General features: G+C 40.0%; 1 protein-coding gene across 9 annotated transcripts in view; it reads left to right on the top strand.

Moving 5' to 3' along the window:
* Nucleotides 1-25,856, top strand: part of CUL1 (cullin 1) — a 118,109-nt gene that overhangs the window by 62,670 nt on the left and 29,583 nt on the right. For all 9 annotated transcript variants that reach the window (XM_081345031.1, XM_081345028.1, XM_081345027.1 and 6 more), the window contains 3 exons: nt 831-961; nt 24,819-24,926; nt 25,010-25,116. In XM_081345031.1, the coding sequence (XP_081201157.1) occupies nt 831-961; nt 24,819-24,926; nt 25,010-25,116 (346 nt within the window). The remainder of the gene's footprint in view (nt 1-830; nt 962-24,818; nt 24,927-25,009; nt 25,117-25,856) is intronic.

The following is a 25,856-nucleotide window of genomic DNA, read 5'->3' as shown; positions in this document are numbered from 1 at the left end:
ACCGGTGGTTGGGGCATAGACTTGGCCTACTGTGATATTGAATGGTTTGCCTTGGATTCGAACTGAGATCATTCTGTCATTTTGGGGACTGTATCCCAGTATTGCTTTTCCTACTCTTTTATTGACTAAGAAGGCTACTCCATTTCTTCTGAGGGATTCTTGCCCGCAGTAGTATACCTGATGGTCATCTGAATTAAATTCACCCATTCCTGTCCATTTTAGTTCGTTGATTCCTAAGATGTCAATGTTCAGTCTCGTCATCTTGTTTGACCACGTCCAGCTTTCCTTGATTCATGGATCTTACATTCCAGGTTCCCATGGAGAAAAAATCTTTACAGCATCGGACTTTCCTTTCACTACCAGATACTTCCACAACTGAGGGTCCTTTCAGCTTTGGCCCAGTCACTTCATTCTTTCTGGCGCTACTAGTACTAACTTTGCTGTTCCCCAATAGCATATTGGACGCCTTCTGACCTGAGTGGCTCATCTTCCAGCGTCATATCTTTTTTCCTTTTGGTACTGTCCGTGGGGTTTTCATGGCAAAGATACTGGAGTGGGTTGCCATTTCCTTCTCCAGTGGATCATGTTTTGTCAGAACTCTCTGCTATGACCTGTCTGTTTTGGGTGGCCCTGCACGGCATAGCTATAGCTTCATTGAATTACACAAACCCCTTTGCCACGACAAGGCAGTAATCCATCAAGTGGTTTGTTGATTATTTTAGTATATTTTCAGATCTTAATCTCTTCTTAATTCTTAGATTAATAACTGAGATGGTGACGTAAAATATTAATGCAAATTAAAATAAGTCTTGCTTCCTTTTCCCTCCCAGATTTAGGACGCATGTATAACCTTGTGTCTCGAATTCAGGATGGCCTTGGAGAACTGAAAAAACTTTTGGAAACTCACATTCATAATCAGGGTTTAGCTGCCATTGAAAAATGTGGAGAAGCTGCATTAAATGTGAGTATTAGATTGACCACATGTCTTAAATTCATATCACATTCATTAACCGAATCTGAAGAAGTTTGCATCAAATTTCAAAAGGAATAGTAACTCAAAATTTCATTTAGGGAGGTCATGAATATCTATCATGATATGAAGATTTTAGGACTATACATGTAGCAGGCAAGAATGAACCATTCCTCATTCAGAATTGATTGTACCATCTTGCTACTTAGTCTTCTGCAGATAGTGAAGCTTTGCTATGAAAAATCTGTTACTGTGAATATTTAAACAAGCATGTTCAAACTATTTCAGTAAAATAATAATTACTGATAGGAAAGCATATTTGTAGCTCACGATTGAACTGTGCGGTCCCTGATACTCTGAAAATAGCAAGGTCAGAGATTACTAAGAACTCCGCAATAATTTGTAACAGGCTTTGGGGAAATAGAATGTAAAATCATTGCATGCTTCAGTTGAAAAATATTCTTTTTTTTTTTTAATTGAAAAGTTTTAAAATACAGTTTTCCCTTAAGAAACCCCCCTTCCCCCTCCCTGCTCCCCCCCTACCTCCCCCCAACCTCCCTCCCTCCCCCCCTCCCTCCACCCTCCCCCTCCCCCCCCGACTTCCCAGAGCTAAATACAAGGTATATATATAAAAAGCAATCATAAACAATCATATACTAACAACTATAAGTTCTAAAATCCATCACTCTCTAGCTTATATAGGAAAAGACACACCTTAACAATATTAAATATATATAAAAAACTAGAATAAAAAAAAAAAAGAAAAAAAAACGAAAGAAGACTTATTCAAATGCTACGTAAAACTTCTTAACCCTATACTTGTTCTGGATAAACTCAATCCATTTTCTCCATTCCATAATATAGCGTTCTTGCGAATGATCTTTCAAATAAGCCGAAATCTTCGCCATCTCTGCCAGGTCGGAAACCTTTAAAGTCCACTCTTCTATGGTCGGCAGTTCCTCTTTCTTCCAATATTGGCCTATCAAAAGTCTTGCCGCCGTAATTAAGTTCAACATCAGCTTAGTGTCCACAACTGTAGCGTCTGCAATTATTCCCAACAAAAAAAGTTGCGGACAAAACTTTATCCTCTGTTTAAAAATCTTCTGCATATTCCACCAGACTTTTATCCAAAAAGCCTTAACCTTTTTACAAGTCCACCATATGTGGAAATACGTTGCATCTTCATCACCACACCTCCAACACTTAGGCTGATAATTCGGATACATACTTGCAAGCTTTTTAGGATCTAGATGCCATCTATAAAACATTTTGTAAAAGTTCTCTCTTAAATTTTGAGCTTGTGTAAATTTTACGTTCCTCACCCAAATCTTTTCCCACATGTCCATTGTAATAACTTCCTGGATATTTTGGGCCCACTTTATCATACAGTCCTTAACAAGCTCTGTTTCCGAGTCAATCTCTATCAATGCAAGGTATATCCGTTTAATATGTGCTGACCCCTGATTTCTAATCTGCTTTATCAAATTTCCATCAGTCATTGTAAATCCATTTTTCTGGTCTTCTTTCCACCTGGCCTGTAATTGAATATATTGAAACCAAGATTGAACAACCTTCTCTTCTCGCAAGAGGCTATATGATTTCAAACACCAAACATTCCTTTCCAGGCTTAAAATTTCCTTGTACGTAGTCACATCATGTTTGAAACCAGCATGTATATTTTCTATTGCGTGTTTTGGAATTGCCCACAATGGTATCTTGCTGCTTAGCTTATGTCTATACTTCTTCCAAACTCTCAGCAATGCCTGTCTTAAAATATGCATCCTAAACACAGTATCTACCTTCTTATCATACAACAAATATGCATGCCAGCCAAACAACAAATCATGGCCCTCAAGATTTAATAACCTCAATTGCGTCAAATTAATCCAATCACTTATTCCTACTAATGCAGCAGCTTCATAATATAATTTAAGATTAGGCAGTTTAAGGCCACCTCTCTCACGAGTATCCTGCATAATCTTAAGTTTAACTCGTGGCTTTTTCCCTGCCCACACAAATTTATTGATACCTCGCTGCCATTCCTCCAAATTAGAGTCTTTCTTAAGAATCGGTATCATTTGAAACAAGAATAAAAATTTGGGCAGGACATTCATTTTCACTGCTGCAATCCGTCCCAGCAAAGACAATTGCAATTTTTGCCAACTCTCCAATTCCTTTTGAATTTTCCCCCATAGTTTTTCATAATTATTTTTATATAGCTTTGTATTAGAGGGCGACAAAATCACCCCCAGATATTTAACCCTTTTAACAATCTCAAATCCAGTTAATCCTTCTAAGAGAGCCTTCTGTGAAACTGTCATATTTCTAGCCAAAATTTTAGTTTTCTGTATATTTACTTTAAATCCAGAAACCTTCCCATATTGTGTTATTATCTCCATCAGGTCCACAACAGAGTTCTCTGGCTGGGTCACTGTAACAACCAGATCATCTGCAAATGCTCTCAATCTATAGTCCTGATCCCCAACTTGTATCCCTTTAATTTTTTCCGAGTTCCGAATCTTAACCAATAGTATCTCTAATGTTAACACAAATAACAAGGGCGATAACGGACAGCCTTGCCTTGTGCCCTTCTCAATATTACATGCTACTGTCAGGCTATTGTTAACTATGATTCGGGCAGCTTGTTTTTGATATAATGCCCTAATCGGCTGTAAAAAATTTTCCCCAGAATCCATTTTATCTAGAACTTTCAACAAAAATTGCCAATTCAATTGATCAAAAGCCTTTTCAGCATCTAAAAAAATTAGCGCTGCAGAGATCTGGTTGTGCCTTTCCAAAAACTCTAACACATCAACTATATGTCTCACATTATTTTTCATTTGCCTACCACTAATAAACCCCGTTTGATCCCCATGAATCACCTGTTGCAGAACCCTCATCAGTCTATTAGCCAAAACCTTAGCAAATATCTTATAATCTGTATTTAAAAGCGATATCGGTCTGTAATTTTTAACTAAAGTAGCATCCTGGTCTTCCTTCGGAATCAAAGAGATAAAAGCTGTTCTCCAAGACGGAGGCACCTTTCCCCCCCTCTGGATTGTCTGGAACAGTTCCTTTAACGGTTTTATCATCTCTAATTGTAAGTTTTTATAATAGGCCGCAGTCAAGCCATCCGTGCCTGGTGCTTTATCCACCTTCAGTTCCTTAATAGCTCTAAAAATTTCTTCTTCTGTAATCAGTTGATTAATCCCCTCTTTTTGTACTTGCGTAAGAACCGGGATGCTAGCCTTCTCCAAATACTTATCAATATCTTTTGCATTAATGTCCTCTTTAGTATATAATTTCGAGTAAAAATCCACAAAGGCATCCTTAATAAGATTCTGTTGATACACAACCCTTCCTTTATACTCAATCTTATCTATATTAGATGCCCTTTGTTTTTTCCTCAGTCTATAAGCTAACCATCTGCCTGGTTTATTAGCATTGCAGAAAGTATTATGCCTAGCAAATCGCAGATTGGTCGCCACTTGGTCAGCCATTAATTTATCAAATTGTCCTCTTAACAGTCTAATAGCCTCCTTGATCTTCACATCCTCTGGGTTCAAAATCAAAGCCTTTTCTTTTTCCTTTATTTCATTCTCCAGTTCTTTCCTTCTAGTTTCCACTGCACGTCTATGTCTATTATTCATATATATCAACACTCCTCTCATGTAGGCCTTGCTAGCATCCCAAACCATATCCATAGAGGTACCCTTATTCATATTAATCTCAAAAAAATCCTTCATCCGCTGTTTGCATTCTTCCACATTTCTCTGATTTCTAAACAAATTCTCATTTACGCGCCATGAGCGCCTATCTCCTTTTTCCTTATCAATCTCCAACCACACTGGACTGTGATCAGAGATAATTCTTGCGCAGATCTTCACCTTTTTAGTTCTCAAAAGAAAATCATTAGTCAACAAAATAAAGTCAATCCTCGAAAAAGATTGGTGTCTATCAGAATAAAAAGTATAATCCTTCTCCTGCAGATGTCTCTCACGCCAAATATCTCGCAATTCCAGGTCATCCTTCATTTCAAAAAAAGATTTAGGCAGTCTAGCGTGACTTGGAATGCGCTTAAAGGCTCCAGCCTTATCCAACTGTACATCCATAACTCCGTTCCAGTCCCCCATAAAAATAAAGGATTTATAATCCAACTGGGTAAGCTTTGTATGAAGTAAACTAAAAAAGTCAGCTTGTTGTTGATTCGGTGCATATAATCCAACTAAAAGCGTCTTTTTACCTGCTAACAACAGCTCAATCATAACATATCTTCCATGCTTATCTGCTTCGATTAGATCCGCTGTTAAGGCACTTTTAACATAAACAACCACTCCATTTTTCTTATTCTCTGCAGAAGCAACAAATTGCGTACCCAGCCTCGAGTTCAATAAGTACTTTTGATCCAAAACTCTAATATGCGTTTCTTGCAGGCATATAACATCTATCTTAAATTGTTTTAAATATTGAAAAACTTTCTTCCTCTTCTGCGGTGAATTTAGTCCATTAACATTCCAGGTTAAAAATTTAGTTGCCATGTATATCCTCGAAAAGCTCTTGGACCACAGCTTTGATAGGACTAGCTTCCTTAGGCCGTGCTCCTCCCACAGCTTGGCTATGAATGCGTTGTGAAGAATCTGAAGGCTTTTGCTGATCTTGTTCTTTTATTTTCTTTGCTCGTTTTAAAGCAGCACGTGTCACTCTTTGCTCTCTAGGATCATCCAAAGAAATTGTAGCTTGATCTCCTCCAGCACCAATTTCCTCTGTTTCCTCCTCTTGTTGTTCTTCTTCTCCAGATCCCTTTCCAGCTTCCAGAAGCGTTAATGGGGTTGCTTTTAAGACATTATTGTAGAAATCATGCGCTTGTTTCACAGTAATCAGCCTGTACCTTTTACCTTCATACATCACCATCAGCCCATCTGGAATCTCCCATCTGAACCTTATATCTCTTTGCTTAAGCTCTTGCACAAGAAATGTATAGTCCTTTCTTCCCCTTAAAATCCTTGGAGGAATTTCCTTTAAAACCAAGACTTCTTGTTCAGCAATCACGACCTTAGCATCATAGGCAGCTTGTATAACTTGATCTCTAATTTCTCTTTTTGCAAAATAAACCACCACATCTCTAGGCAATTTTCTCTGTCTAGCAATCCATGAATTCACCCGAAACACTTTGTCCATAGCTGCTCTTATTTCAGATGCTGGCTGGTTCAATACCCCTTCGAAAGCCTCAGAGATCAGCTGCTTTAAATCTTCTTTAACATTCTCTTTTAAACCTCTGATTCTGACAGCAAACTGCATCTGGTAATATTGGGTAAGGCTTAACTCCCTTTCCAATTTGCCTCTTACATTTTCATTCTCGCGTGCTTTTACTTCTAATATAGCATTCCTTTGAGCCAAATCATCCACTTTTTCATCTAAATCTTCCACACATTCCGCCACTTTATGCACTGAAGTCAAAATGTCTACCCTCATCACGCTATACTTCTGTTCCATCCTCTCTTCCATTCTTTCCTCGAATTTCTCCAATTTCTCCTCCATCTGTGCAAATTTATCAGCAATTGATTGATTAATTGATTCCAAAAGTACCTGGGCATGTTTATCCAGAGCATCTCGCAAATCCTTCGATGTCAGCACTTCAGGAGGGTGCAACGCCTGTAGTGATGATTGTTGCACCGGCGAGGATCCTCCACTCCGGAGAGTTTTAGAGGGAGGTTTAGCCGCCATCTTTTAATCCTCAATTATGACGTACTTTTAATTAAAGTTTAAAAAGTCCAACAAGTTCGAGAGTATAATAAAATAATCCTCTTCACCTTTTTCCCTCTTGCACCGCTCTGCCTGCTCCTTTAAATCATAGTCCTTTCTTCAGGCAGGGATGGTTCGCAGACGCCTGGCTCTGCTCCAAAAAAATCGGAGCAGAGACGACGGCCAGCTGGGAGCAACCCAGGCTTCGGGGGAGTTCGATCCTTCAGCCGCCCAAGCTCCAAGCTCAGGCGGCCTCGGAGAACTCTACCCCTACCTGGGGCCTCACCCCCTCCTCTTCTCCCGAGGAGGGGGCTTCAATTTCGCCCGAACAGCTGATCGGCGCTGTTTCGGGCGAAAAAACAAACAGCTGAGCCGCGGGCAGCCAGGGGAGGCTGTCTTCGGCGCCGCGCCGCCACCGGAAGCACGAAAAATATTCTTGATTTTTTTCAAGAACATATCTTTTGTTAGCAATAAACTATTTTCTTTTTTCATTTGGAAGATTAAATAATAGAATAAATAAATTGCTTTCTTCAATGAGAAAACAATGGAAAATCTTAAATGATATAAATGTAGCATTTTATTACAAAACAGGCACATGACTAGAATCCTATTCCATGATTTTTGCCAAGTATATTAAAATGTCAGAACCCACTTCAATCCACATCTTAAGAAAGACTCTTGGAGACAAGGTTATCCAAGCAGGAACTTTTACTAAGACATAGATAATAGAGGGTATAATAGACAGGATCTGAAGAATCCCCTCACAGATCGATATTTTTTTTTATTGAAAAGTTTTACAGTACATTTTATCTTTAACAATCCCCCCCTCCCTCCACCCACCCCTACTTAACCCTCCCTATCCCTCCCCCCATTCCCCCCTCCCTCCCCGACTTCCCAGAGCTAAGTACAAGGTATAAAAACAAAGAACAATCATAAACATCCATATGCTAACAACAATAAACTATTAATTCTATCGCACTCTAGCTCATATGAAATGACTACAAGCAATACTAATATTACATATATAAAAAAAAAGAAAAGAAGACTTACTCAAATGCTAAATGAAACTTTTTAGTCCCATATTTGTTCTGGATATAATCAATCCACTTTTTCCACTCCATAATATAACGTTCTTGCGAATGATCTTTCAAGTAAGCCGAAATCTTTGCCATTTCCGCCAGGTCAGAGACTTTTAGTGTCCATTCTTCTATAGTCGGCAGTTCCTCCTTTTTCCAATATTGACCTATTAAGAGTCTTGCTGCTGTGATTAAGTTCAACATCAACTTAGTGTCCACAACAGTAGCATCTGTAATTATGCCCAGTAAAAACAATTGCGGACAAAACTTTATCCTTTGCTTAAAGATCTTCTGCATATTCCACCAAATTTTTATCCAAAAAGCCTTAACCTTTTTGCAGGTCCACCATATATGAAAATACGTTGCATCTTCGCCACCACACCTCCAACATTTAGGTTGATAGTTCGGATACATACTTGCAAGCTTTTTAGGATCTAAATGCCATCTATAAAACATTTTATAAAAGTTCTCTCTTAGGTTTTGGGCTTGCGTAAATTTTACGTTCCTCACCCAGATCTTTTCCCACATGTCCATTGTAATAACTTCTTGAATATTCTGGGCCCATTTTATCATACAGTCTTTAACAAGTTCTGTTTCTGAGTCAATATCTATCAATGCAAGATAAATCCGTTTGATATGTGCTGGACCCTGATTTCTAATTTGCTTTATCAAATTTTCATCGGTCATTGAGAAACCAATTTTCTGATCTTCTTTCCACCTGGCACGTAACTGAGTATATTGAAACCAAGTTTGAACGATCTTCTCATCTCGCAAGAGATTGTACGGCTTCAAACACCAGACGTTCCTTTCCAAGCTTAAGATCTCCTTATACGTAGTCACATCATGTTTGAAGCCAACATTTATGTTTTCTATTGCATGTTTCGGGATTGCCCACAACGGCATCTTGTAGTCTAACTTATGTCTATACAGATCGAAATTTTTAAAGTGTCCCCAAGCAAACTCCACCCCTCAGTTCATTGGGTGAGTTCCAGATCAGCCAAGTTCCAGGTGGTAAGCCACTGGTGGGAAAAGGAGAAACCAGTCCATTCGTAGCAGAATCAATCCCATCCCCTCACATTCCATCTGGAGAAACAAACCAGATTCCCCCATGCCCTTTCTTAGTTTCCCATGAGATGAGAGGGAAAATGCCTCTCATCAATCTTATTGTGTTAGGTAACAGGCAGGCGAAATAAACAAAATTTACATCTAAGGAAAGGAAGTGGAAGCAATAAACCCTCATGTTTATTCCTTCTTTGGAATGGCAGACTCCAAGGGGTGTGAGTGAGAGAGATTTGGGTTTTGCACAGAAGATACAGTTAGAAATGAGATATAAATGGATTCTGACATCCTGCCCCCCCTTTAAAAATAGGAGAGATCCACCTGTAGAGGAAACAAAAATATAGATGATAGCCCGGTTTGCTGGGATATTCTGTATGAAACTTCTTTAGTGTAAGGTTTTACACCTAGCCTCACAATTGCCCCAGCATTACTCAGGAATTTAAAAGAGCCAAAAGAAACTCCTGAGCCGAGGTTTCAGCAAGCAAACAACTTTTATTTTGATCAAAATAGAGTTGGATGACCCCATCTCTCTTCGTGGCTGGTAGAGAGATGAAGGCAACAACCAGGAAAGATGTCTTCCACCTTTTATACCCCTTCAGAACAAAGAGATCTGGTCTTGGTGCTAGGAACCAAAAGGTACAGAAAAATAATTCCTACATGATGACTCATACACAACAACCCAGGTTCCACCATAACTCCTTTTCCCCCTCCCCTCACCATGCTCTTTTCATGTAAGCAATCCCCTGTAGCTAAAGCATGAAACATTTGCTTTTATATAACTAATTTCCCAGTATAAAGCACCTACAAAGCTGCTTGCACATAAAGATGATTACAAAGTATCACTACTAATGCCAATATTACTTACATCAACCTTAAGCATAATAAAATCCCTTCATTCCTCCCTTTTTAATATAAAAGCCGAATAGGCTTAGGGACCCTTGGAAGAGGGGAATATAGTCAGAAGGTAAAGGTTTCAAAATCATTGCTTTTGCCGGTTTATCGTTATTTTGATACAAGTGGCAGCAAAAGTTGGTCTGGATAGAGTGGATCTAACAATTCTCTAAATAAATCAGATAAGGCATGATAAACACAACAACCCTCCTAAGGCCAAAAACCACAATGAACAATATCCTTTTCCAATTATCAAACATTCCCAAAAACTATCCTCCAACATCCAGTGCTCCTGTCCATGTCTGGACAGGAACATGAGTCAACTTTCGCATTTTGTCAGTGACTTCTTTGACATATACCTTATGTGTAATGTTGGACTGGGGTCTAATAATACAGTGTAAGGCCACAGTGACGAAATAGAGGACCCATTTGGTTGGACAGTGCTTTTCTTTCGAAGTCAAATGAAAATAAGTGATGTTCTCTCAAGCTTCACATTTAAAAATGAAACAATTCTTTTGGGCCAGATCAATTAAAAAAAATGTCTTTGATACTAGGGAATCTCAGTTGTGGTTTCCAGTTCATGAAGATCAGCTTGGACCCATATTTATATCTGGTTCAATTGATAGCAAGTTCAAATGATGCTGAGAAATCCATTGGTCTGGTTATCTTGAAGCACATGGGTTGCAGAAATCCTCTGATTATTTCAGGTTGGGTAGGATGTGGAAACATATATTGGCATTTAATGAGTAGGCCTGTCTCCACACTTAGTCCATTTAGCCTGATTATAGTCAATAGCTTTACATGCATAAAAAAAATTCTGGCACTCGTCATAAGTCTGGTATTATTCTTCCCCAAAAGGAAATGTCTGTATGTTCCTCCAGATGTCCAGATTTAAAGTTGTTGGTAAAGCTGCACTGTATTGACATGAGCATAACAAATGACCCCTTTGCAAGTATAATACGTAGTCTTGTTATAAACACAACTCCCTTTTCTTCCATAAAATATTGGGCCCATGGTCCGTCCTTCTACCAAAGAAGGTATGAGGGAAACAACAGTAGCAGAAGAAAAATATTGCAATACATAGTCCAGGTTCCAGGAACACAATTTCCAGAGTAGTCCAATCGATTGATGTTTTTCTCGTACGTAGATGGAAACAGTTCAACAGGTGAGGCAGGTTGAAATTTCATTTGCAGACCGTCCAGCTATGGAGCTTGTCACTGGAGAGGGAATGATGGGACTTTCCATGGACTCAAGCCTTGATTCCTTAAATCAGGAGAACTTGGCATGGTTGAGACCACTCAGGACTGGTATTTCTAGGTGACAGTTCTTTTCACCTGAGCCCACTCTCCAGGAACAACAATCGGCAGAGACAGGTGGTAGGGCAGGCTGGGCCTGTACTGAGACAGAAGACAAAACCTGCGCCAGATTAAATATTGAGTAATTTTCTACTCTTCCTCATTGACATTCTTGAACCTTCATGTAACAAAAGCCTCCCATACATCATTTAAAAGGGACAAAGACAGCTTTCCAATTGAGGCCTATATTGAAATGGCCTCACCGCCAAATTTTGCAAAGCTTTTTATTTACTTATTTTTATCACAGATTTGTACAACCTTTTTTTTATAGTTGCGTCACAGTTTCTATTGTAGGAATGAGAGAAACTGTGAACGAAGAATGGAATGACAAATACCATACAGATATTTCCACTTTTTCAACACAATTTGAAATTCACATTCTTCATGGCAAAAATCCCAGAGATTTTTGATAAAGCAAACCAGTCTTTCATTTATTACACATCCTATGAGGTGTTGAGTGTTCATTGGTTAGTACCATCAGCATTGATCCCTTGCGACCCCCTTTTAGTGGCTGCTTCTATGTTCTAGCTATTGCTTTTCTTTTTCTTTTCTTTCATTCTGTCGTTTCAACATCCATCTCCCATCATGCAACATCCACCTCTCATTTTCTTCTACTTCCCATGTTTCTCTCTTTCTATATTTCTATAATACATTCTTGTTCCTTCAACATTCTAAGGCTTGTATTAAGGCATACAATTCACACGTTTGAGCTGACCCCGTTAGTAGCAGTCTCCCTGCTGCCAACAAGTTTAATGCATGCAATTCACAAGTCTGTGCAGACCAACTTAAAAACAACTTTCCTGTTCCTTCCTTCTATTATCCACACTTTCCCTTCTCTTCTGCCACTCTGGTCTAACTTCTGTCTGTTCTTCATCTTCTATCAACTTTACATGAGCCAACTGTGTCCCTTTACTAGTAATCTTTTCTTTCTTTTCTCCAGAAGTATTCAAGACTCCATAAGCATTCTTGGAGTCAGTGTATGTATTCTGCTTTTCCCTTATTAAAATCCACAGGTTAGTGCTGACCAAGGGAGGGAAATTCTCCCAGCTTCCACTCACATTTTTCTTTTCCTCCATTTACTATCACACCTTCATTATGTCCCTCTTTTTCTTTTCTTTTTTTCTGTTTTTCCCCCAACTACTTTGATATGAACAAGTGGTTACATCCTTTCGGCTTTCTGATTTAAAATTACCCACACTTAATAAGAAATGCTAACCACCAAGACTTACCCAAATGTCAATTTTAGACAATAATGCTACTAGCTGCCTCTTTTCCTAACAGTTTTGCATACAAATCGTTAGTCAAAACAACATAGCCATTCACAATCCTAAAATTCTTCTCAACTGCTTCCCTGTTCCAAACAAGGACCGAACCACAAGTCCCACAATTCTCCCAGATATCACCCTTCATCAATGTGTCCTGCAACTCCACAAAAAGGTATACAAGCCCAAAGAGACATTCTGAGCCACTGAAACAGTTTTATATCAAATTCTAGTATTGCTTTTAATATAAAGTTAGTCAAATTCCAATTTAATCAGATTCCAATCAGATGGAAACAAATTTCCATTAAGTAGGTTAAAACTTACAATTCTAAGCAAAACAATTCAGAGTAATTTCTTTTGGTTGGTGAATATATAGGTCTAATTAAAACTCAAAAGTTTTCCAAAAAAAGATTGTCCAACAATTACACTCTCCTCTTTCGGGTAAAAAAAAATTGCAAGCTGAAACTGCAAGAGTGGGCATTAAATTTCACATCCCCCCCCACCTTCCTCAGACCAGAATTCTAAGCAGAGGAAAAAAACAGTTAAAACGACCAGCCCCCCCCCTTCTATCTCTCTCTCTCTTAAGACAATACAGTGATGTGGAAGAAGAAAGAGACTGGAGGGGGAAAATATAAAAGAAATTTTACAAAAATCTCACCACTAAAAAAAAGTTTGCTCTCCTTCACATGCATTTTCCATAAATTCACTCAAACATTCTCCATGGAACTCTGCACATGCAGACACTTGCTATTGCTTTTCCATTTACAACAATAAAATCAGCAATTTACTGTTCCTTTCACAGCCTGGGACGGGGTGGGGGTGGGTGGGTTTTGAGGGCTAACACACACACATTTACACATCAGCAAATTAACTCATTCACGTCCATTCCAACTGCTTGCATAAACAATTTCACATACAAACATTTCATTTCATACTTTTTCCAGGCAAACCATACATTTTTAAATAAGGCCTTTTTGTTTGGTGTTATCAGAGGGGATTTTAACCCTCTTCCAAGTATTGGAAATAACACAGAACAACACAGACAGACATATATTCACAAATACTAGTAAAACAACATTCATTTAGACATATGGCTTGTCCTGCAAAAAGTGAGAAAAATCATGAGGTGATTCCAACCAAATATGGTTTTATAGGGCCCTTTAACCATCTCCCATTTTGCTCACCATTCCAAGTCCAAGCTTAATGTTCCAAATGTCCAAACATATATAAAACAAAACAAAACACACATCAATTTGGAGTTTGAGGCCAAAACAGGCCTCCCCTTTTAATTAAAAGGAGGGGAACATTTATGGTTACTTCCAATTTATCCCACCAACTTCAAAAGAACATGGGGAAAGACTAAAAGGAATATTGAACCTGGGGTCTTTTGTAGGTGTGAAGGGGGAGGTGTCCTCACCTCCGACAAAAGGGAATCAATCGAATAGTCCAAAGAGCCAGATTAAAAGAAAAAAAGAGAGAAAAAAACTTGCTTTCATTTCCTTGAATCTTCTTTTCTTCCGTGGTTTTAGCTGTTATCAGATAAACTAGCCAACCGGAGGTTTACAAAGTTTTTCAAAGTTGCCTTCTTGAAGATTATTTTTACTGCTATACAGCAAGAAAAAAAAAGCACCACCAGACATTGTCTGACAGGGTTAAACTTGACAGCCACTTGTGGTTTCAAAACCTCCGAATTCTTCAAAACAAATTGCAGAGGAGTACATTTTGATTTATTTCTTTAAATTACTCTGACGATTCCCCATATCTTTTTTTCTTTTTCTTTTTCTTCAAGATAGTTTCATGGCTTCCTCCCTTTTCACTTAGTTAATTTGTAATTTAGTAATTAATTTTTGCTCTGGAGTACTAGTCAGGGAGATCAGACCCCTATCTTATTCCAAAATTACCAAAATCTCTGCAAAAAAATTACATTCCAGTTTAATTACTTTCCTTAAATCACTCTCTAACCTGTATTAAAAGACAGTTTCTCGACTTCCTCTTTTCTTACTCATTTCTTCATTTACTTCTTTATGCTTCATTTATTTTATTATTTTTTATATTTATCTCTAGAGGAACCTCCTGTCTTATTCCAGGATTACCAAAGCTTTTTTATCTCTTTTACTCCCCAAGGCGCCTGTTGCAATTTCTCCCGTCAGTAGAGAAGCATGAAACCTCATTGAATTCGGGCATTCATGTTCCTCAGACATGGATCCACCGGCAAAGATGAAGCATAGGAGTCTTCTAGGTCAAATGCCCAGGAGCGCTCTAAGACTCACGCTTCAGTCACTGTTGGTTTCTTCCCGCTGAGAAATGAAAGCTCCCTGGGACCCTAACAGGGATCTTCAGATGTGGGAGGAGAGAGCCTTTGAAGCTTGTCCCCATGTTTGGGCGCCAAGATGTAAGGTTTTACACTTAGCCTCACAATTGCCCCAGCATTACTCAGGAATTTAAAAGAGCCAAAAGAAACTCCTGAGCCGAGGTTTCAGCAAGCAAACAACTTTTATTTTGATCAAAATAGAGTTGGATGACCCCATCTCTCTTCGTGACTGGTAGAGAGATGAAGGCAACAACCAGGAAAGATGTTTTCCACCTTTTATACCCCTTCAGAACAAAGAGATCTGGTCTTGGTACTAGGAACCAAAAGGTACAGAAAAATAATTCCTAGATGATGACTCATACACAACAACCCAGGTTCCACCCCTCCCCTCACCATGCTCTTTTCATGTAAATGTTTCATGTAAATGAAACATTTGCTTTTATATAACTAATTTCCCGGCTAGACTACTGCAATGCTCTCTACATGGGGTTGCCCCTGAGGACCACTCGGAGGCTTCAGCTGGTGCAGAATGCAGCCGCGCGAGTTGTGATGGGGGTCTCCCGATACTCCCATATAACACCTCTGTGAGCTGCATTGGCTTCCAGTTGCCCTCCGGGTGAGATTCAAGGTGCTGGTGATGACCTATAAAGCCCTAAATGGCATGGGCCCGGATTATCTAAGGGAGCACCTGCTGCCACTGTCAATTTCCCATCGTCCTGTGCGCTCCCACAGTGAGGGCCTCCTGAGGGTACCGCCGGTCAAGGATTGCCGACGGGCAATCCCCAGGGGGAGGGCGTTCTCTGTGGGCGCGCCTACCCTGTGGAATCAACTGCCAACGGAACTCCGGACTGCCCCCGACCTTCGTTCATTTTGCCGGGACCTAAAAACCTGGGTCTTTGAGCTCTCTGGTCTGGACTGAGGGGTTTAAATTGTGATCTTAATTTTTTGTGGCTAGACGTAATTTAATTTAATTTTTATTTTATATTGTATTGTTTTTAAATTTTGCCTTGTAAACCGCCCTGAGTGCTTTGGGAGTAGGGCGGTATATAAACCTAATTTTATATATATATATATATATATATATATATATATATATATATATATATATATATATATATATATATATATATATATATATATATATATATATATATATATATATATATATATATATATATATATATATATATATATATATATATATATATATATATATATATATATATATATATATATATGAATGATTTTTTTTTACACCACTTCAATCCACATCTTAAGAAAGAGAGACTCTTGGAGACAAGGTTATCCAAGCAGGAACTTTTACTAAGACATAGATGATAGAGGATATAATAGACAGGATCTGAAGAATCCCCTCATAGATCAATATTTTTAAAGTGTCCCCAAGCAAACTCCACCCCTCAGTTCATTTGGTCAGTTCCGGATCAACCAAGTTCCAGTGGTAAGCCCCTTGTGGGAAAAGGAGAAACATCAGTCCATTCGTAACAGAATCAATCCCATCCCCTCACATTCCACCCGGAGAAACAAATCAGATTCCCCCACCCCCTTTCTTAGTTTCCCATGAGATGAGAAGGAAAATGCCTCTCATCGATCTTATTGTGATGGGTAAGAGGCAGACGAAATAAAAGTTACATCTAAGGAAAGGAAGTGGAAGCAATCAACCCCCATGTTTATTCCTTCTCCTTGGGAATGGCAGAATCCAGGGGGGGGTGAGTTTTGGGTTTTGCACAGAAGATACAGTTAGAAATGAGATATAAATGGATTGTGAAACAAATGTAAGCCAGTTTTTTCTGATGATACAAGTATCTGCCCATGTTGGTACTTTCTGAATGGGTCCATGCAGGCTACAATGAAGCTACTGCTGTGGTAGCAATAAAGGAAGGAAGTGCCCGTATTTAAAGATTATACATATATGTTTCTTTTAAATTTACTCCCTGAGAAAAAGATAATGAGTTTCAATCACTTGGAAATACAGGTAGTTTCTGCATACAAGTAGTCCTTGGTTAATGACAATAATTGGGACTGGAATTTGTCTTTAGAAGTGATGTGGTCATAAAATACAACATTATGTGACCATATTATTTAGAAATGACAATTCCAACAGTCCCAGTTAACTGTTGTTAAGCGAGGTTTATGGGTCATTAAATGTTATAGCTTCCTGCTATTTCTAACAATCATAGTCAGTGAGGAAGTTGGCAGAAAGCTGTAAATAGGTGGCTCACAAGCAGGCCAGCTGGTAGGTAAGTAGCTGCTGCATGGTGGGAGAGGTACAAAAAAATCTAGTACCACATAACTATAGAAATATTTATGGGGGAGGGAAGGGTATGAAAGGGTCGAGCTCAGTGCAAGGCAGGGAAGTTTGGGGTGGTTGCTGCAGGGAAAGGGAGAGTGAAAGCACACTAGTGCAGTGAAGCTTGGAGTGGCGGCTATAGGGCAGGGGAAAGTGCACAAGATTCTGGCACTGCATGGCACAAGTGCAGGAAATGCTGGATAGGTCCAGCTGGAGGTGACTGTTATGGGGCAGGCAAAAGTGCAAGATAGTTTTGTGCAGCATGAGCACAGCAAGATTTCAGGTGGCTCCTTTGGGATGGGAAAGGTTGCAAGGTTCTGGTGCAGAAAACATACAGATTTGCAGTAGTTGCTTCCAGTGAAGGAGAACATGTGGTCTGGCATAATATAAGCAAATCAAGACATAGAGTGAATCCTTCTGGATAGGAGAGATTTACTTGAGCAACTTGCAACCTTCCCTTCTGGCTTCCCCATTGACTGCTTGTGGGTTTCATTTTTTTCCCATTTCGAGCACAAAGTTCAGAAATAATTTTCAGGTGGAAACAAATTCTTCTCTTTAATTAAGACAGTTTTGTCAGCTCCACCAATTCTATCACCTTTACCATCCATTCTTCCATTGTGAAAATTGATATGTCTTTCTCTCTCTGGGCATACAAACATCTTGCTGCAGATAACGTATATAATTATAAAATCTCTAATTTTCTTTCAAGTTCTTTGTCCTTCGACCCAAAAGGAAAACTATATTTATTTTAAGAGTCTTCTGAATTAAAATGAAAATCTGGTTCAAGTATTTATTTGCTTTAGCACAAATCAGTTGAGATCCAGTTTGGTCTAGTGATTAAAGCACCAGACTAGAGAGCAGAAGAGTATGAGTTCTAGTCCTGCCTTAGGCATTAAAGGCAGCTGGGTGACTTTGAACCAGTCACTCTCAGTCCAGCTCACCTTACAAGGTTGTTTTTATGGGGAAAATAGGAGGAGGAAGGAGTAACACCAGCTGCCTGCAATTAGTGCAGGTTCGCGTCCCACCAGGCTCAAGGTTGACTCAGCCTTCCATCCTTCCGAGGTAGGTAAAATGAGGACCCAGATTGTTGGGGGCAATAAGCTGACTTTGTAATAATGCCGCTTGGGGTGTGTGTGAAAGCCTTAACAAGCAGGCATATACATAGAATGAAGGCTATTGCTAAGCTTGTAAGCCGCCCTGAGTCTTCGGAGAAGGGCGGGATATAAATGTAATAAAAATAAAATAAATAAATAAATAAATGTTTGCCACCTTGTTATTTATGAAAATAATAAACATGTAAGGACCTGCCTCCGTTTCCCTACCAAGAAAGCAGAACTCTTGAAACGTGCATCATTTCAAAAGGAACTTTTATTTCCAGGTACAGACAGCAGGAAAGCTAGGCAGGATCTGAAGGCTTCCCGCCCAAAACGATAGGTAAAACCCGCGAAAACATAACCCCACCCCATCCATTTGTTTGGTTCAAACAAGCCAATCCATAGGTGTCATTGAGCTATGGAAAAAGGCGTCTCTCTCAAGGTTGTTAGGTCTTCGCTGTTTCCTTTCTCTGCACAGAGATAAGGCAGATGGCCCCAAGGCATTCCTTTCACATTCCAAAGAGAATACATCAAACTAGATACAGGAAGCATTGTATATGCAGTACAAAGCCCTCTGGTCTTCCCCCCTCCCTCCATAGGAGAATGGCAAAACTCAAACAGCTAAACATAGAGAATATAAGGGATTAATAATTGAGGGTTCTGACATGTCACACACACACACACACATACACCCCAGAAAAATGAGAGATCCACCTGGAGACAGATAAAATAATAAGGAAAGAACTGAAACAACATTTGTCAGGCTTATCTGGATAACAGGCATGGAACCTTTTCAGGGGCTCTGACATGTTTCTTATGTACCCACTCATTTTAGGAGGGTGGGAGGTCTTTCCACACTACTAAGTATTGGGTCAGCACATGATGTTTTCTGGAATCTAATATTTCTGTAATTTCAAAATGTTGCTCCCCTTCCACCATAATGGGTTGTGGCGGGGGGGGGGGGAGAGCTTTAGCTGGCCTTAAGGAAGAGGTTAGTCCCCGTTTAAGCAGGCTGCAGTGAAATACAGGGTATACTTGTCTTAATGGTTTTGGGAGTGCCAGTTCCACTGTTACTGGATTAATTATGCATTTTATGGGGAAGGATCCTACATATTTTGGCTGCAGCTTTTTTGAAGACTGCAAGGATTTTAGGAATTTGGTTGAGAGGTGTACTTTCCCCCCCTATTTTGAATGGTTTAGGTTCTTTTTTTTAATCTGCCTGTGTTTTATAACCTCCCTCGCCTTATCCAAATCTTTTCTAACCACAGGCCAGGTGTTTTTCAGCTGTTTAATCCACTCTTTCAAGGAGGAGATGGTGGGTTCGTTGACAGGTAACTCAGGCATCAGGTTAAAACTTTGTCCTGTTGCCACTTGGAACAGGGTGTAACCAGTACTTGAATGCACTGCCTTGTTGTAAGCCACTTCCGCAAAAGGTAGCAACTTAGTCCAGTTGTATTTTGTTAATTTATGAAGGTATTGTTCTAGTACTGAGTTTGAACATTCTGTCCCACCATTTCTTTGGGGATGATGACTAGATGACAGGCCTTGGCTGGTACCATGTAGGTCCAAAAAGGCTCTCCAGAACTCCAGAAGTAAACTAGACTCCCCTATCTGATATAATGTGGGGCCCTGTGCAGCTGGTAGATATTCAGTACAAACAATTTGTACTTTAGTGGTGGGAATTTTCTCTCACTACCCAAATGACAATGTTCTTCCACACTCTGGCAGTTCTACTATAAAATCCATAGAGATCTCTCTTCAGGGTGCTGAAGGGTTGGCAATTTGCTTGTAGTAATCCCAGCATTTTCCTCTGTCTCCACTTGGGTGCTGTGCAGATGTTGCAGCTAGCCACATAGTTTTCAATGTCCTTTTTTATAGACGGCCACTAGAATTGCCTTTTAGTCAGATGGAGAGTTTTCATGAACCCGGAATGCCCAGCCATCTTCGAGTCATGGCAAAGTTGCATGGGTTTTTGACACATACAATTCTTTTCCTACCCAGAGCAGTTCATCCCTCAACAAGCAAAGGTTTTTATGGCTAAGGAGCCATTTGTCCTTTTCCAACGCTTGCCTAAACTCAGTTCCTGATTCGCTGCTTATACTGTGGCATCCTCGATAAGGCATTGGCCAAAAAGGTCTCCCCCCCATACCCAGGATGTACTTAATGGAGAAATCAAACCAGTGGAAATGCTGGGACCACCGAGCTTGTTTTGGGGACAGCTTCCTTGGGATTTTCAGTGCTTCGAAGTTTTTGTGATCAGTCCAAAAAGGGGATTTAGCTCCCTTCCAGAAAATGCCTCCAAGTGAGTAGGGCCCAGCATACTACATGTGCCGCCTCCTCCCACAATGCCCACCTCTGTTCAGTTTCAGTGAGCTTTTTGGAGTGCAAGGTTGCAGTTTCCCATCCTGATTCTCTTGGAGCATACCGCCCTCACTGCCACATCGCTAGTGTCTGCCTGAATGACAATTGGCTTCTCTGGGTCCAGATGTTTTAACACCGGCTTGGCAGAAAAAAAAGTCTCTTTAGCTTCTCAAAAGCTACTTGGCACTCCATTGTCCATTTCAATGGCTGACTGGATTTTGGCTTGCTCACCCCATTTGTTTTTAGTAGGTTAGTGATAGGGAGGGTAATCTGAGTGAACGGCACTCAGCTGCTCGATGGCCTTCTTTACCACATCTGAAGCAGGTGGTTGAACACAGATTCACAGTTGGGGTCTTTTTTTCCTTCTGATGGGGAGCATCTCCAGGTTCGACCCAGTCGCCTTTGACTAAGTGCCAGGTCGATTTCCGCCTCCTCCACTATGATGTACCAGCCATGGAGGCATGCTGGGTCCCCCTGGGTGATGCAAGCCTGGTAGAGATCGTCGTTCAGGCCAATCAAGATTTCCTCTGGCCAGTTAAGGCAGCCTGCCAGGTCTCGAAACCCCTCGGGGTACTCGGCCATGGGTCACCTGCCCTGCTTTATAGTCTTGATGCATTCTCTGGCCTTCCGATCAGCTAGAGTGGCCATGAAGAGGTTAAAATTCTGGAGCTCGGGTGCGTCAATGTTGTGTAGGGACACCATCCACCTAGCAGCCACACCTTTCAGAGCCAGGGTCACGATCCTGATGCATCCTCGGTCCCTGGGGATGTCTTGCCCATATTCATACATGTAACTCAGGATGTGGACTAGGAAGAAACTGCTGGGGCGATCCCTCTTACTTTAGCCCCAGGGCTGGAACTTTGCAGTCAGATGGATGAGTTCTTCTTCTGGCCCGGCATCCTATCTCCTCCAACTGGGGTGCTATGGGCTGGGGTAGTGGCCTTGGCTGCCATTCCAACAGCTTCTGAAGCACTCCTGGAAGGGCCGGGGTTCGGATGCTCACTTTCCCGGATTTCTTCTTCCTTTTCTCATCCCATGGCTACTGAGCCATGGCAGGGATCAGCCTCTTCTTGGAGGTTTCTGAACACCTCCACCAGCACAGCGATGGCCTGGTTAAGAAAACAGCTGGAGCACGCTGGCCTCTCACCCTCCTCTTCACTGAAATTGAGCAATCTCTCCATTTCATGCTTTCACCCAGGTTGATGGCTGCCACGCTTGAGGGTTACTTTTCTGACTTTCGTGTCCCAGTCATCCTTCTTCCCCACTCCGATTGATCATTTCGGTTTCTTACAGGTCTGCCTCATCGAACAAGCTGGCAGAGTCTGAGCCACTGCTACTCAGGCAAGCTTTCAGGAGGGCCTCCTCCAAGCACTTGCTTTCCCTCTTCTCCCTGGTGTGATTAGACAATATTCTGCACAGTCCTCATGGTAGGAATTGTCCTCCGGGTTGACCACTTTGCAGATCCTTCCTAATGTAAGCACCTGCCTCCATTTCCCTACCAAGAAAGCAGAACTCTTGAAACTTGCATCATAGTGATAGTTCCTTGTACTTTTAGAGTTCTCGGTTCTTTGGATAGAGTCAATTTTTTTGTATTAGTTTTTTCAATATCTTGTTGTATTGTTCCAGTTTTGTTATATTCTGATTTGCAAATTCTTTAGTTGAAGTCTGGGTTACAGCTTGTAAATTGGAGTTGGCACCTAAATTTTCCAGCCTGGAGATCAACATCTCAGAAACTTTATGGATTGTTTCTAATATGAGCTTATAGTCAAGTTAGGGTTGTGGCTGATCAGTCTCCATTTTGAAGTAGTGGTAAACAGTCCTTAGTGGAGGCTAATTTTTAAACAAAAGTTAGTAAATGTTCACCTCCACAAGCCTTGAGTTCACCTCCAGCTGTTTCAGATTTTTATCTTTAGCTGATAATGTCAAGGGCAGTTCCAAAATAAACAGGTTTATTTGCCAAAAAGGCCACAAGATGTCCCCAGCCTAGTTAAAATCTTTTTCAGACAGAGTAAATTTATCAGTTTTGAGTACTTTTAAGTAACTTTTAAGTAGTTCTTTTCTCTTTTCTCCCTTTTTTAAATCAAATAGACAGAATAGCCAGTTTCTGTAAGGATAAGAGTTTTGGGTCGCCAAAAATAGAAAGGAAGTAAGTCAAATTAAATAGTATTACTCTGTTCAAGGTTTTCTTTTTTCTCCCAAAGTGATCAAAGGCTGCCCTTAAGGAGGGTGGGGGGAAAAAAAGCTCCCTTTTCTCTCTCCTCGCTGGGGGAAGCAAATTCAAGGAGCTTTTGGCAGGAAAAAGTAGACAATTAGGAAAGGAAGAAGGCAATTCTCACCCAGTTTTCAAATGCTTTCAAGTGCTTTGTTGTAATTTTGGCTTCGGCAGGAAACGGCTGAAACAATGGGCCATGGGAGTGGCCAATCCTTTCTTCCTCGATTTGGAGAGTTGCTCCAAGCCGACAGGAGGGCCGCCGCCCTTCTACCACTGACTGGAGAGACCTCTCCCCGCTCGTCACCCCTCCAGGGCAACTTTCGACTCCTTTACAAGGGTCGCCTGATGAAGAAATCCAGACGACGTGGGGAGCATTCCCTCACATGTCTGGCTGTACCGGAACTGGAAGCCCACTCCAGGACCTTAATGCGCTTCTTCTTGAGCCGCTCCTTTGTTGCCTTGGCCATATGTTTTGGGTCATTGTCATGCTGGAATACCCCATCTATGACCCATTTTCAATGCCATGTCTGAGGGAAGGAGGTTCTCACCCAAGATTTGATGGTACATGGCCCCATCCATCATCCCTTTGATGTGGTGGAGTTGTCCTGTCCCCTTAGCAGAAAAACTCCTCCAAAATATAATGTTTCCACCTCTATATTTGATGGTGGGGATGGTGTTCTTGGGGTCATAGGCAGCATTCTTCTTCCTTCAAACACGGTGAGTTGAGTTGATGCCAAAGAGCTTGAATTTTTTCTCATCTGACCACAACACTTTCACCCAGTTGTCCTTTGAATTATTTGGATGTTCACTGGCAAACTTCAGACAGGCCTCTACATGTGTTTTCTTGAGCAGGGGGACCTTGCAAGTGCTGCAGGATTTCAGTCGTTCACAGCATAGTGTGTTACCAATTGTTTTCTTGGTGACTATTGTCCCAGCTGCCTTGAGATCATTGACAAGATCCTCACACGTAGTTCTGGGCTGATTCCTCACCATTTTCATGATTATTGAAACTCCACAAGGTGAGATCTTGCATGGAGACCCAGACCGAGGGAGATTGACAGTTATTTTGTGTTTCTTCCATTTGCGAATAATTGCACCAACTGTTGTCACCTTCTCACCAAGCTGCTTGGCGATAGTCTTGTAGCCCATTCCAGTCTTGTGTAGGTCTACAATCTAGTCCCTGACATCCTTGGACAGCTCTTTGGTCTTGGCCATAGTGGATGAGTTTGTTTGTTTGTTTGTTTGTTTTATTGATTGATTGATTGATTGATTGATTGATTGATTGATTGATTCTGTGGACAGGTGTCTTATATAGGTAACAAGCTGCGATTAGGAGCACTCCCTTTAAGAAAATGCTCCTAATCTCAGTTCATTACCTGTATAAAAGACACCTGGGAACCAGAAATCTTGCTGATTGATAGGGGATCAAATACTTATTTCACTCAATAAAATACAAATCAATTTATAACTTTTTTGAAATGCATTTTTCTTGCTTTTTTGTTATTCTGTCTCTCACTGTTAAAATAAACCTATTAAAATTATAGACTGATCATTTCTTTGTAAGTGGGCAATGTACAAAATCAGCAGGGGATCAAATAAATTTTTCCCTCACTAACTTGTATAAACAAGTATGAATACACCTATTCTGTGTTTTTTTCTGTAATCAGTGATTCTCAAACATTGCAGTCCCAGGACCCCTTTACATTCTTAAAAGGGATTAAAGACCTCAAAGTGGTTTATGCGGATTGCGTCTATCTCTATATTTATTTTGGAAATTAAAACTGAGAAATTTTAAAATAAATATTTTATCTTTGTGGAACCTCAGTGTTTCAGGAATTTGAAACCACAATTTGACAACTGCTGAAATGAATTATTAGAAATAGACAAACTGATTTCATTTGTTTTGATATAATAAAATGTCTGGGTAAGATTTTGTTGAGGGAACATATGTTATTATCCGTTAAGAACAGGTTACCTTGGTACTATAATCAGAAGCTTTTTGTTAAAAGAAATACACTGGTACTGTTTCAGTAGAAGATATATGATTAGGTAAAATGTTAAATGTAATCAAGCTTTCCTTTACAATCAATTTAAATAGATGGATATGAAAATATTTCTCCAAAGCATGCAGTTGAAAGAAATTAAGAGAGTTTGTCACTGCTTTTTTAATTTTTTAGGATCCCAAAATGTATGTGCAAACAGTGTTGGATGTTCATAAGAAATACAATGCACTAGTCATGTCAGCTTTCAACAATGATGCTGGCTTTGTTGCAGCTCTAGACAAGGTAATATGTTTAAGTACTTTATTTATAACTAGCAAGTTACTGATTTTGGAATTGTCTGAACATTTCACTTATATATTTCACAGGCTTGTGGTCGCTTCATAAATAATAATGCAGTAACGAAAATGGCACAATCATCTAGTAAATCTCCAGAGTTGTTGGCACGGTATTGTGATTCTCTGCTAAAGAAAAGGTACCTATTTTGGAGGAAGTTGTATCTTCTGATTTCCTAGATTATTCCCCATTTCACTGATATCTCACTTTTAAACATTATTGCCTATGGGTTGTTGTTTTTTAAGTTGCCCTGGAAGCTACAACTGTTGTAAAATTTTGCAGACTAGATTTTAATTGCATTAGCTGCCATCATATTCTTTAGCCAAGTTCGGTTTCCTTCTGCTAGTAGCGTGTTATATAGTAGAGAACCTGAATCATTATATATTATGTTCTTCTTTGTTTACTTGCCCAGTCATACACATTTACCAGGGATTCTCCATGCAGTAAATTAAATAGGATGTTTCACTTCAGAACAAATACTGAGAACTAGGAATTCCAATCTAGATTAGTGGCAGCAGTTAGCTTTCAGTTATCAAAAACTGAAAGCTTCTTCAACCAGGGATTTGTTGTATTATACATCTATATTTAGTGTGAGAGTATTCTTATTGTCTTGAGCTGTATTCTGTTTAGGAATTATTTTTTAAATGAAAAACAAGTAAAACTATAAATAGATACCGTATTTTTCGGACCATAAGATGCACCTGACCATGAGATGCACCCAGTTTTTAGAGCAGGCAAACAAGAAAAAAAAAATTCTGAACCAAATAGTACTGGTATACTAAAACAGGGCTTTTCAACCTTTTCATCCATTGTACCACTTTTAGTACAAGGCAATGTCCGAGTACCACCAGTCGCCCAGCAAGGTGTCAAAAACTTGAC

This window comes from Vipera berus (assembly GCF_964194415.1).
Source record: "Vipera berus genome assembly, chromosome: Z".
Lineage (NCBI taxonomy): Eukaryota > Metazoa > Chordata > Lepidosauria > Squamata > Viperidae > Vipera > Vipera berus.
Note: the sequence above shows the minus strand (reverse complement) of the source record. Positions and strands in the feature narration are given on the sequence as shown.